This window comes from Salminus brasiliensis, chromosome 24, assembly GCF_030463535.1.
Source record: "Salminus brasiliensis chromosome 24, fSalBra1.hap2, whole genome shotgun sequence".
In the NCBI taxonomy this organism is placed as follows: Eukaryota; Metazoa; Chordata; class Actinopteri; order Characiformes; family Bryconidae; genus Salminus; species Salminus brasiliensis.
Genome location: NC_132901.1, coordinates 26,584,190 through 26,597,492, shown reverse-complemented (window position 1 = coordinate 26,597,492; position 13,303 = coordinate 26,584,190). Strand labels below are relative to the sequence as shown.

Sequence of the window (13,303 nt, the reverse complement as noted above, 5' to 3'; positions counted from 1 at the left end):
TTCAGCTGAATTACAGTGTGACCTGCCTTGACATGGCATAGCGAGCTACGACATAATGGACACAAGAATTAGCCTATTTATCTCCAGCTCAGCTTGGGGAATGAGCATCTCTTGTAGCCATCTATTCTCTAGCCATGAATAGCTTCTTTGTGAGGATGAGGGTTTCCCACTTCATAACAGATCTAGCCCCCCTTGGAAGCTGTTTGGCAAATGTGTTGAACTGAGCTATACACTGTTAGTAACACTGGCCAGAGCATGAACACTTCACATCCTTCCCTGCTGGTGAATAGAGGCAACAAGGCCAGTATTGTCTGTGTGTGTATTAACACATGACTGTACAAGGAGTGGTGGGCAATGCTTGAGACCCACAAAAAAAACCCGAACTATTCTTTGAAGGTTACGTGGGCTGTGACCTGAACTGCTGAACTGCTGTGAAACAGCGGCAAACATCCTTCAAAGCAGCCCTGGGTCTTTGGGCTTTGTCTGATCATACAGGCCTTCTGCGAAGATTAGAGACGTTCATTATTTTGACATACAGCAGCTGATCATCCTTGAATTTAAGCATTATATGTCCAAAAGTTTGTGGACACCTTTTTTTTAATGAATGCATTCAGCTACTTCAAGGTGTCCCTAGTCCCTGTCAGTAGAGTAGGACTCTCTGGGGCAGATTAACATGAACCTATTGGCACCATGCTGCCTAATGCCAGGCGTGGGCTAGTAGAGGGCTATAAAGCCCCTCAGCATTGAGCTGTGGAGCAGTAGAAGAACTGCGCTCTCTGGAATGATTATGATGCTCCATTAGGTACTTTTTTTTGGGATGAGTTGGGGATGATGTGGTGGGGATCATCCAACATCCTGACCTCACTAACGCGCTCTTGTTGCTGAATGCAATCAAATCCGCACAGCAGTGCTCCTCCAAAATCTAGTAGAAAGTCTTTTATCCCTGGACAGTAGAGACAGTTACTCCAACAAAAGCAGGATCAACTCTTTTTGATACCCTTTGATTTTGCAATAAACAATGAATGAGCAGCTGTCCCAATACTTTTGTCCAAATGGTATCCGACTGCATCAGGCCACCAGTGTACCACCAGTCCCTAGTTTCTTGATTTCTACAGACCCCTTCTTTTATAATTGGCAGAGAAAAAACATCCATATAGAGAAACATGGTGGTGGTAGCTTCTTTATGCGATTTTGGGGGGGGTAGAGGTAACAACTGAGGAAGAGAGGAATGCAGCCAAAACAACTACGGGTGACTACGGGTCAAGACTGTAAATGTCCTTGAGTGACCCAGATTTAAACCCCATCAGACATCTGCGGAGAGAGAGACCTGACCTGAAGTCTGACGCCCCTGTCTGATCTGATGCAGATTGAGAAGATCTCAAATCCAGGTATGCAAAGCTTGTAGTCATGTGTCCAAGAAGACCTGCTGCTGTAATTGCTGTCTGAAAGGGATCTGAATACCACTTATGAATGAACTCTAAATTGGGGATGTCCCGATCCGATCCAGGTATTAAGGTTCAGATTTTTAGGTTTGCTGTTTGCCTCTAGACGTTCTACACCAGCTCTGAACGGCCCATTCAGAACCGAGGAGGAGGCTAAAGCTAACGCTAATGATAATGCACACACTCTCGGGGATCAAACTGCAGAGCTGTAGCTAAAGGAGCTGGGAGCTGAATGGTCAGGGGGGTCAGTCAGACTGGACTGTAAGATATTAAACACTATAGAGTTTAAAAAGTTGCTCCAACCAAAGTAGATCAGATTAGAATTTAGTCTGATTTCAGAAACTGGTGCTAAGATGTAGATGGTTGTAGATTAGCACAGTTTACCTCTAACAACACAGAGATCGGATCGGGAGTAAACCTTGATCGGGACGTCTCCACTCTGAATACGTTTTCACTTTGACATTAAAGGTGATTTCAGTGTGTAGCCAGGGGTAGAAATGCCTTCAGAATAATAATTATATAATAATAATTAACAACAATGTTAATAATGCTCATTTTAATATAATTAATACAATATTATATAATATTTAATTTTAGTACATTTTAAAAAGCTTACACAAGCTACACTGAATCACTGTGTGTAATAATTGTGAATTTCTGTGTCAACATCACTTATATAACCTCGTTAATGTATCCTTTTGGTGATATTTTGAAAAATTACAGTCAGAAAATAAGACACGTGGATTTAAATTTTTATTCAAAGTTAAAACCATGGCTTCAGTCTTGACCTTTGGCTTTCAGAAGATGCAGGCATGATGAATTGCATACATGTGTGGCAAACAAGTGTTGGTCCATTAGAGCGATGTCGTAATAGCGCTAGTGAGGACGAAAGTGAGTCAGAATCACTTGACGGTTACTGGATTTTGTTAAGAAAAACAGTGTCATTAGTTGCGTTGTTTGAGGTTTCACAGATCATACAAACCAACTTCAATAAAAACGTGTATTTCAAAATGTTCTCATAGCAAATTCCTCCACTAGCACGGTCCTCCGTCTTACAAAACGCAATAATACAGAATCGATTCAGAGTCGTTTACAAATGGAAAGATGGAAAAAGTGTAAACACTTAATTTGGCAGGTTTTACTTTTAGGTTTCAAACCGGTTAATAAATAGATTAAAATGTAGATATTTCCAGTAGCTCTATTTACAATAATCACCAAAATCTGCAATTACAGAAACATATAGTGAAGAAAAGAGTACACTGAGTTAAGTGTTCTAGCATGGCTTAACAAGATGGAGATTTCAAGCGATGGTGGACATCCTGATGGCTATACCTACTGAAAGGCATTGTCATGCATGTAGTCTGCTACCCAAGTCCTCCATTCTCGAGCTATAAAGCATCACTGCTTTGTCAGTATTGCTCCCCTAACCACCCCTAACCACCCCACCCCTCCCCTCCCCCTGCCCCGCCCTCTTTAACCCATTCAATCACTCAAGTCAAGAATCAAATGTTCATATATCCGAGTTTGCCCCTTAAAACTGGAAGCGAGGAGGAACTCCCGGTTGTCAATGGAAACCAGGGAGAATGCTCGGGGAGCCTGGATGTTCAGCTCTTGGAAGTGAATGAACTGGCCTTTCTTGGCATCCCAGCGGTAGACTTGTGTGAAGGAGTAGTCGCTGCCCAGGATGGCGTACTGCCAGCTGGCCACAGAAAACGGCTGGAAGACCATGGAGCCTCGCGACGGCATGGTCTGGATCTCGTTGAACATGTTTCCGTCCCATTTCATCACCTTGGAGTCGCCGATGAAGCGCGTCAGGCAGATGTACAGCTCACCCTTGACCTTGAAGTGCTTGACTGCATAAACGTCCTCCATCTCTGGGATATCTGTGCGGCGGTCAAACAGCTTGGTTGTCTTGTTCCACTGGTAGATGACCGGGCGCTGGGAGCTGCTGGACAAAATCAGGTGCGGCTTGCCGGAAATTTCCAGGTACTCCACGTCAGTGTCGCGGTACCACGGGTGCAAAGACTGGTGGGAGTAGAAGCCGTTGCCGTTCCACTTGTAGACGGTGGTGGAGCCAGCTTTGGAGCTGTCGGCGATGACGAAGAAAGACTCGCCGTCCACGCGGAATATCTCCACATCGTTGGGCTTTCGTATCTTCAGGATGTCGATGTCTTGGATTTTGATGAATTTGTTGGCGGAGATGTCTCTCTTGTAAATGTGTGAGCCACCAAAGAGCTGTGCTACTATGATGAACAGCTGGTTGTCAATCACTAGAGGTTTGCAGATGACTGTTGAGGTGCCTGGTAAGGAAACATGTACTAAGACATGTGAGATATGAGTTTGGTTATAAATGATGATTTGCACTGGTTCTGGTCCTCAATACAGACACAAATGAGAATCCCTAGACAAATAGACCCATCCATCAGTTCGCTGCCAGTACTTGGTTAAACGTCCCCTTGCCTTATTGACTGCATCAGTCCTGTCAGGTAAGTACTACACCAGTCACTTGAGATTCTGCCCATGTTCTGCTTCATATCCATGTGTGTAGGCTACACCGGGCTGAATCTGTGCATGTCCAGTTCAACAGGCATGAATAAGTTACACTATATGGACAAAAGTATTGTCCTCTACTGTCCAGGGAAGAAGGCTTTCTACTATATTTTGGAGAAGCATTGCCATGAAGATTTGATTGCATTCAGTGATGGGAGCGTTAGTGAGGTCAGGATGTTGGATGATGCCCACCTCATCATCCCTAACTCATCCCAAAAGAAAATTCTGGATGGAGCACCATCATCATTCCAGAGAACACAGTTCTTCCACTGCTTCACAGCTCAATGCTGGGGGGCTTTATACCCCTCTAGCCCACCCTTGGCATTAGGCAGCAGCTCGGTTTATGTTTATCTGCTCCAGAGAGTCCTATTCTATTGGCAGTATGTCTCCAGTGATTGAACACTGGGGCATTTAGACTGACCTGCAGAATCTCCTCACCTCAATCCCAGTTCTCAATGGCATCGGAACTGCAGGCAAGTAGCTGAAATGTGTGAAAAGGTGGACTTACAAAAGGATACACTGGTGTAATTCCTACCTGGAATGGAGGAAAGCAGTCAAAACAGCCAAAACAACACTGCAGGGGCTTCTGGGGGCAAGTCTCTGAATGTCTTTTGAGTGACCAAACCAAAGCCCAGTTAAAAACCCTATTAAACATCTGTGGAAAGCCTGACCTGAAGATGGCAGTTCACAAGAACTCACCATCCGATCTGAGACAACTTAAGAGGATCTGCCATAAAAAATGTGATAAACTGCCCAAGACCTCAATCCCAGCTCTGAATTTGGAACTGCAGGCACGTAGCTGAAATGTGCACCAACCTTAAGGTAGAGGCCTTAAAATGGATAAACTGGAGTCATTCCTATCTGGAATAGAGGAAAGCAGTCAAAACAGCACTGCAGTGACCCAACCAAAGCCCAGTCAAACCCCTATTAAACATCTGTAGAGAGCCTGACCTGACCTGACCTGAAAAATGCCAGTTCACAGGTTCTCACCATCCAATCTGCTAAAACAAATGGGATAAACTGACCAATTCCCCAATCTCAGCTCTCAAAAACTGCAGGGAAGTAGCTGAAATGTGCACCAACTTCAAGGAAAAGTGGACTTAACTGGTCTAATTCCTACCTGGAAAGGAGGAAAAAAGCCAAAACCAGTTAAAAACCCTATTAAACATCTGTGGAGAGCCTGACCAGGTTCTCACCATCCAATCTGCTAAAAAAAATGGGATAAACTGACCAATTCCCCAATCCCAGCTCTCAAAAACTGCAGGGGAGTAGCTGAATGTGCACCCAGTTAATGGAAGAGTGGACTAAACTGGTGTAAAATCTGACTGGACTGATGCTGATATAATGGCAAGGAGACCAAGGATAAGACCAAGTATAAGAAATAAGGACTCAACCACGGCTTTTCATTTGTTGGGAGAGCTTATCTCAAACTCCACTAAATATACACTTGGTACACTGATTATACTTACTTGTTATATTATCAAAATTCCGAAATTCCATTTGCACATGGTCCCACTCCATGAAGCTACATCTCCCGATGAAAGGCTGGGCGAACACCACATACTGGTCACCACTGAAGGCAAACGTCTCCACTGAAATGGACTGGAAGTCGAGAGACTTCAGCAGTGAAAAGTCTGTGAACAAAAACAAATTAGATTAATACAGTAAACTAAACTCCTGAACTAGCATGAATATTTAGCCTAAGCTCCATTTAACAGTGGACCCACCTGTCGTTATACAATCAAACGACTGTGGAGTCAGATCGTTAATTTTCTTTCCTTGATAAGGAGCAGGGCCGTTGCAGTATATCTGGTCTACGGTTGCATTGGTGTGGTAAATCCAGTCCACCAGCCACTTCAGTTTACAATCACAGTTGAAAAGATTTCCTCGCAAGTCTCTAGAAAACACACATTAGTGAGCAGAGCTTTATCATCTATCATCTATCATCTTCATTTATTATTTATTATTACAGTTATTAATGATATATTTAGTAAAACATACACTTTCGTCAGAGCCTCCATTCCCTTAAACAGATCTCTCGGTAGAGACTCCAGGTTGTTGTTGGCAAGACTCCTGTGAGGAGATATGGAGAGAAATGGAATCAACAAAGACAGAGAACAACCGTATGTATACACATACAGCCCTGTTCAGAGGTTTCAGGCCCCTAATCACATTATTTAAACCAGTGTTTTTACTGTAGAAGCTCCAGATCTCCTCAGAACAGATAAAGCAGGTGAACATGAATCCAGTAAAAAGGAGGAACAAGAGCTTCTCATTCTCAAGAAAGAAAGTAGTGAGATCTTGTCGGTGAGCTAGTCTGAAGAACAGAGCTCGGTTCCTCCAGGTTTCTCCTGGACGCCCCCCAGTCCAGCCAGCACAGCGTGGAGGATGTGTTCAACTCCATCAGCAGCAGCAGCAGCAGCAGCAGCAGCAGCAGGTCACCTGATTTACCATCATTAAGCCCTGATTTACCACCAAACCAGGTGTTGATCTGAGGAGAACTCTAAATAATACTAGACTCCATGAGAGAGGAGAACTTTGAGAGGAGATGTTCTAGTGGTGAACACAGTGATGGAGAAGAACCACCACCACCACCTTTTGGATTGGTCAAATGGTCAAAACTGGGCTACATGTATGTTCAAGCGACGCTTCTAACACCTCTCTGTTTCAAATATCTCTCCTTCTATAAGAGTTTCATGATGAGCTCGGTGGCCATTTATATGCAACAGAAATGTGGTCAGTTTTGGGGAACATCTACTTTTTTTGACAATTACAAACACGTGTTGGATCAGTGTTCAGTGAGGCCTCTTTTCTATTGGGTCTATTAATCAAGATTGTCTCTTGAGTGTCTTAGGTCATGCTGTACAGAGGAAGGAGATGATGCAACAGGGCACCCATTCGTGTTTATTACTGTGATTCTAATCCTGGCTTGAGTTCACACTCATTCCCTTCCCATTTCATTACCAGTACACTACTAAGCGATGGCAGTGCTCTGTCAGAGCAGAGTCTGCTCAAGAGTTCTGCGTCAAGCCTCAGTTGTAATCCCTACCGGTTAAAACCTTTTCAGTAGATGTTTCAGTAGAGTCAGTAGTGGTACCGGTACTGTCCGGCCCAGACCAGCCTCCTTTTCTGATTCCATCCTCTTGGAGACGGCTTTCTTACAGCAACTCAACCAGTAGGATTTCTCTTCACAGCTCGAACTTAACACTCGCTCACTGTCCTGTGCAGGCAGCCGACTCTCCGAAACTGCTCCTCTGAAGCTTTTGTGGATTTTGGGTCTGCCAAACCTTTTCCTCCTGTTTCCAAAGAGCCTTTTGATGGTTTAGGAGACTGTCCTCACCGACACCCCGGCTTTATCTGCAGCTTCTCTGAAGGAAATGGCTGCAGAATGGCCTAAGAGCAATCCTGACATGCAGTATTGTCTAAATCCTGCCCTAAAGAGCACAGTAACACAGTCTGTTCCAGCTCGGTTTTTATACGCACAGTTGGGTCACCTGAATTGTTTGCATCACCTTTCAAAGCTTGATTTACTTCCGTCGCTACATAAGAGCTGAGAGTTGTTGGCCAACGACTTTCTAAAACGGGCCTTTTTTTTATAGTTGGCAGTTTATCGCTTACCTTCGTACCATTTCAGGTTATTCTAATAAACACTCAAATCTGAGGTCTCCACTAGCCCCACCATTGTGTTCCTACAGAACGGGTCATTGCTATGCTTGACGTCAAACCTTACAAATACAAAATGTTACGAAAGTGGGTCAGGTACTAGTTTTGTTGTTGTTGTTGTACAGGAAGTGAGGGACTGACTGTTTGAGGATCTGTGCAATCAATCAGTTATTCAAAGCTATGAAGAATTGAAGTCGTTAGGCTGCATGGCCGATAATTAGGTCAGAATTATATGGATAATTACACATGTCGCTCCTCAGAATCCGGCATGTGGGTTTTGATGATTCTAAATAAACCATAATTAAACTATAATAAATCAATAAATCTTAATAAGACATTCGCTGTTACCAATTAGCAGCAGCTTAGTGTACACTTCCATCCTTTCAGTGACTATTTTTAATGTAGTTGGTCTTAATTACCAACTCGAGAAAGTTGGGCTTTTTAAAGGGAGTGTAATTAATGAAGAGGAGGGGTTTGGATGTGGTCCTTCTCCCAAACTTTAGTTATTTCACAAAGCCATTAAAAAAAACTTTACACAGTTCAGCGAGTGAATTTCCTCCATTCTGGAGACCCATTGAGAAGTTGGGTGGTATTTGGTCATTTGAATGAGCTCACTTTCACGATCCTAACACTCCTCTATGTGCCACAAACTTGTTTTTCGGTAATTTATTGGTTTGTTTGGACCCTTTTCTTGTAGTCGAATGCTCACATGAAGGTGCAGGATGTGGTGTCTTCATCCTGGCTGTCCTGTACTCATCAGCCAGTTCCATGCCTTAAACATCTCATCACTGGTCCTCTTCTACCAAAACGAATCCCCTGCTTGATTAAGGCTTTAGAATACTATTTAAGACCCCGTCTGGAGAAGCTCAGCTCAGAGCCAAGGACAGATAGTGGCCTCTAGTGTCCAGTCTCCCTCTAAGCTCTTCACCCCACCCCATAGAGAAACTTGGAACGTGGCCCGTTGGATTCCCCGTTGCAACGCCAATCGAGGATTCTTCATGGTTCTCCTCTCACATTAAAGCAACGTATTCACCGCTGTTTCACTCGGGAGCTCTGACTAGGAGACACTGCTCTGGAACTTGGGTTATATAACGCTGTGTGCATTACGAGAGTCGTCAAGAAGAAAAAAAGAAACGAAAGCATCCTCAAACATCTGCCGAGGCTTTGTATCGTTGCCAGGACGTGAGAATAAAACGGTCTGGGTGGCGTCCAGCTCTCAGCACTGTTCTGAGGAGCTTTTCAAATGAAGCTTGTTAGAGGCGCCTTTCCAAAACGAAAATTGACTGCAGATTTAATCTCGAGCAGAAATGAGAATTTTAGTCCTGAAGGTCGCTGGAAACTTCAAATCGCATCAGACAGAATTGCCCTGTTTTGATGCTTCTTTCTGGAGCTTGGACCTCAGAACTCTCTAAAGAATCAAAGTCAGGCCCTGTGTTTTACACATACTGCACAACTGCAGATACTCACAAGTGTATCAGAGACTTGAGACCTCGGAAGGCGAAAGGTGATATGGATTTGATTTGATTATTCTCAATAAACCTGTGAAAAGAACAAACACACACACACATATAACACCCTACTAAAATCTATGCATCCGAACATCAAGTTTGGGTCACAAGCAGATTAACAGATTACCTTATAAACGTTATAACATTAGGGTTGTCACAATTCCTCAATGAAATATTAATCATCTAAAAGAATAAGTTTTTGACTAATCAATTGATTTAGTGATTGATTAGTTTGTCATCTGAATGATATTATAAAGCTGTGTTCAGCACAACCACAAGGGGGAGCTGTTCGCACTCGTTCCTTTTGTTTACTTTATTGATTTACATTTACGATACTTAGCTGACGCTCTTATCCAGAGTGACTTACGAGGTTATTCCTATTACAGAGTTGGGGCAATGTAGTGTTAGGAGTCTTGCCCAGTGACTCTTATTGGTGTAGCACAGCAGCACAGTCACCCAGACTGGGAATCGAACCCCAGTCTTGCTGGCAGGTAGAGTGGTGTTATCTGTTGCGCCACATCAACCACTTGTTTGGGAGGAAACCCAGCAGGATCACTTGAATGCATGTACACTATATGAACAAAAGTATCGGGACACCTACAGGATTATTATTAATATGGAGCTGGTCCTCCTTCACCGCTCTACCAGCGGCAGCAGGTCTGGAGCTCTGCTGCAGTTACTGAGTCAGTTGGAGGCTTTTCTGCACTCTGCTCTGAGCTCAGCACTCGGCCCTGACCCCGCTCTGTAACTTTACGTGGTCTGACAGACACTCGGTGGCTGAGCTGCTCTCTGAGAGCTGTTCCTCCTAAACTCTTCCACTGTTCAATAATAACACCACTCACAGCTGATGGAGGAAGATCTAGGAGGGAAGGTCTAAATTTCACCAGCTGACTTGTAGTTGGTGGTGCAGCGGTGTCTCCTATTACATACAGAACCACGCTGGAGTTCAGTGAGCTCTTCAGAACCTCCCGTTCTTTCACTGATGTGTGGAAGAAAGACAGACTGCAGGACTAGAGGCCGGAGTTTATACACCTGTGGCTGAATGGGACTGGATCAGACACCAGAATTCAGTGAATAAGAGGTGTGTCCTAATACTTCTGCCCATATAGTGTATATTCACAATCTCAACTGTGTGTTTGTAAAGTAAATAACTTTATTATATGAGATAGCAACAGTCATCCGACAGGCTACTCTTTAGGTAATTCAGGTTTATGAACTTAATAAAGTTATAAGTTCAGATTTTTATTTGTTTCAGATAATTATTTATACAGTTTTTGTGACGATCGTTAAATTGCTGGTAAAAAGCAGCACTAAAAGCTGAAAATCAGGCATTTTAATGACTTTAAAAGCATTGAAGTGAGTTTGCTGACTCCTGCAGATGCCCTGCTCATGCATATTTTAAATTCTCCTACTGCTCTGATCTTACAGTAAGGAGCAAAGCCTAGAGGATAATCATATTTCTATGCATTTTGCTTTCATGCTTTTATATTTTTCAGTAAAGTGGCTCTAAATCATTGAAAGGCACTCTGTAATGCCTTACTATTCATCCTATTTTAATATTCTCATTCTGATTAATCAAGTAATCTTTATTTATAAACAAAAAAATAAGTAATTATTCCATTATTAATACAACAGGGAAGCCTAGTGCACCTAGAAACAGAGGCTATTCACAAAACCAAGCACTTCTGTAAAACCAGCTTCAGACTTACAGGTATTCCAGATGTGGAAGACCAAGGAAGGCATCCTCATTTATGGAATCGAACACGTTGGCTGTGAAAAGCCTGAAGAAAACCACAAGCAGGAAGCAGTTAGTGATCTGACACAGGCATATCCCACATTACAGCATCTCTACAACTACTTGTCCAAAAGTTTGTAGACATCCGCATGTTCAGTGTTTCTTCTTCAGCCAGTTTGTCCCCATCTGTCGCAGTAACAGCCTCTACTGCTCTGGGAAGGCTGTACAGTAGATGTTGGAACATTTGCAGTGAGGAGGACTTGAATCCACTCCAACTTCTCTCAAAGGTGTTGGATGGAGCTCCATCACTCCAGAGAACACAGCTCCACTGATCCACATGCTGCTGCTCTAGCCCGTGATTGGCAGTGGACGCTGTGGTCCCCGTTCTACTGGCAATGCTTTTCAATGGGGATTATACAAGATATACAGGCACTTAAACCCCACTAAAGAAGAATTCCACCCATTTTTCCAATTTTCTGCATCATTTCTTTAGTCCAGACCGTTCAGAAGGAACATCTGAACAGCTCAAAATGGATATGAATAAGCTGCCAGATGACTCAGACATGTTTGAGATCAGGGCAAGGTCTAAACCCATCATCAACATTACATATGAAGCTCAGAAGACTGTGTAGGTTCACTAGGTTGCATTAGAGACACTGTAACCAATGGTTCCCATCGTCACCACCATTATAAGGAAAGTCCAACTAACCAACCAACCAAACCCGCTCTGAATGCTTCTGCCTCTTCTTGCCAATTAAATTAAACAGACTTTTTGATAGCTGGTGGAATTCCCCTTCGATATAAGCTGATTACAAGGCCTGTCTGGATACTTTTGGACATCTTCAAGGCTGTTAAGCTTCTATACCACTTTTAACTGCCATTGCAACCGCAGTTATGGATGCTCTGGGCTGAACCAGCTCTGCTACCGACACCCCATGAAAACCTTTGTCTTCTGGAACATATTTAAACATCTGGAGGTAACATAATTAAAAACCCATATGCACCCATATGCATTTTAACAAAGAGTCATTAGTATTACCCAATCTGGATTACTGAGCAGCGACAGTGACATTACAGTGTTCACTATAGTCTATATTCTATAACTATATTCACTATAATCAACTATAATACAGCTAAAATAAAATGTCTGGTGGAGGGTGACCCTTGCTGGACTTCCAGTGGGTCTGTACGGTCCACTGGAGCAAATTTGACAAATATTGCACATTACCCACAGCAAAAACAAACTACTAACTAATGTGTCGACCGGTCATTTATAGAGCCCTAAAGGAGTGGATAAGCCCCTTAAACAGCCTATCTCCCACCGACAGGCCGAAAGTGTTGTTACATATAAACAGCCCACCTGTAGTTACTGAGTAATACACCTTAATGTGTAATTAGCCTTATAATAATAATAATAATAAAAAAAACAATAAAATAAAATACAGAAATAAAAATGAATATTCATTTATTTATTTATTGAACGATGCATTGGTGCAGTTGCAGGGTGGGCTGGGTTTGAGACATTGAGCACAATAGAGGTTATAAATAGGCCTTTTTCCTGCTTTCGTTTTATGTTCAAACCAAAATGATCATTTTTTAATTTGTTGTTTAGTTGAATTTTGTTATTTTAACACTGGTTATTACTCCTATTGTCTTGCATAGCATGTCTATTGGCCCCAGGAAGAACAGCGGCCAATGAGGTAGCAGCTAATTAGATCCTAATAATACAACTAATAAAATAATCAATCATAAAACTAAAAAAAATAGCCTTTAAATGTCATTTCTAAAATCTAATGAAATGCGAAATTTTCCTGTGAGAAAAAAACGTCCAGAGCGTCCAGGTGTCCTTAGCCTTAGCCGTGGCCAGAGCTACCTGCCACCTAATGACCTTTTAGGACCGTTGGAGACCTCTTTACCCAACCTGTGGCCTGAACTTGCTAGGACGGCCTAAGCGAACGGAGGAACGGCTGATTCTGCGACCTTTTTAACCCCCGACCCCGAGGAGGCCTCAGAAGCCGACCGGACTAATATCTTCTCTAATCCTTTATTTTCATATAATTCATAATAATCAATATGCTTAGAAATATATACTTGCTGGTGCCCCCATGACTGTGTATGTTCTTCTGCCAAGCCTGGAGGGCCTAATAGGAGAACATGGCGAGCATCATTAAGGTGTGGATGTGGATGGAGAGCTTACAGGAGGTGAAGAGCAGGAGTGTGATGAAGCTCTCCTTGGGATCTCACTGAAGCCAGACTTGACGAACGAGCTTTAGGAAGAGAAGGAGAGGTGGTTTTAGGGGTTAGACCATGTCTATCTATGTAATTAGGTATGATAGCCCATGTACAGCTGCTTGGCTGCGACCATTGGTTGGAATTTTCCGTTCCACCTTAAATGGTGCAGCAGT

At 43.0% G+C, this 13,303-nt stretch overlaps 1 protein-coding gene across 1 annotated transcript in view; it reads right to left on the bottom strand.

The window, feature by feature from the left end:
• Positions 1-2,887: 2,887 nt before the first annotated feature.
• Positions 2,888-13,303, bottom strand: part of lgi1a (leucine-rich, glioma inactivated 1a) — a 10,985-nt gene continuing 569 nt past the window's right edge. Inside the window, 8 exon segments of the mRNA XM_072670096.1 lie at positions 2,888-3,742; positions 5,462-5,626; positions 5,720-5,889; positions 5,994-6,065; positions 9,123-9,194; positions 10,873-10,944; positions 13,096-13,134; positions 13,136-13,165. Of these exon segments, the coding sequence (XP_072526197.1) occupies positions 2,925-3,742; positions 5,462-5,626; positions 5,720-5,889; positions 5,994-6,065; positions 9,123-9,194; positions 10,873-10,944; positions 13,096-13,134; positions 13,136-13,165 (1,438 nt within the window). The 3' untranslated portion in view covers positions 2,888-2,924.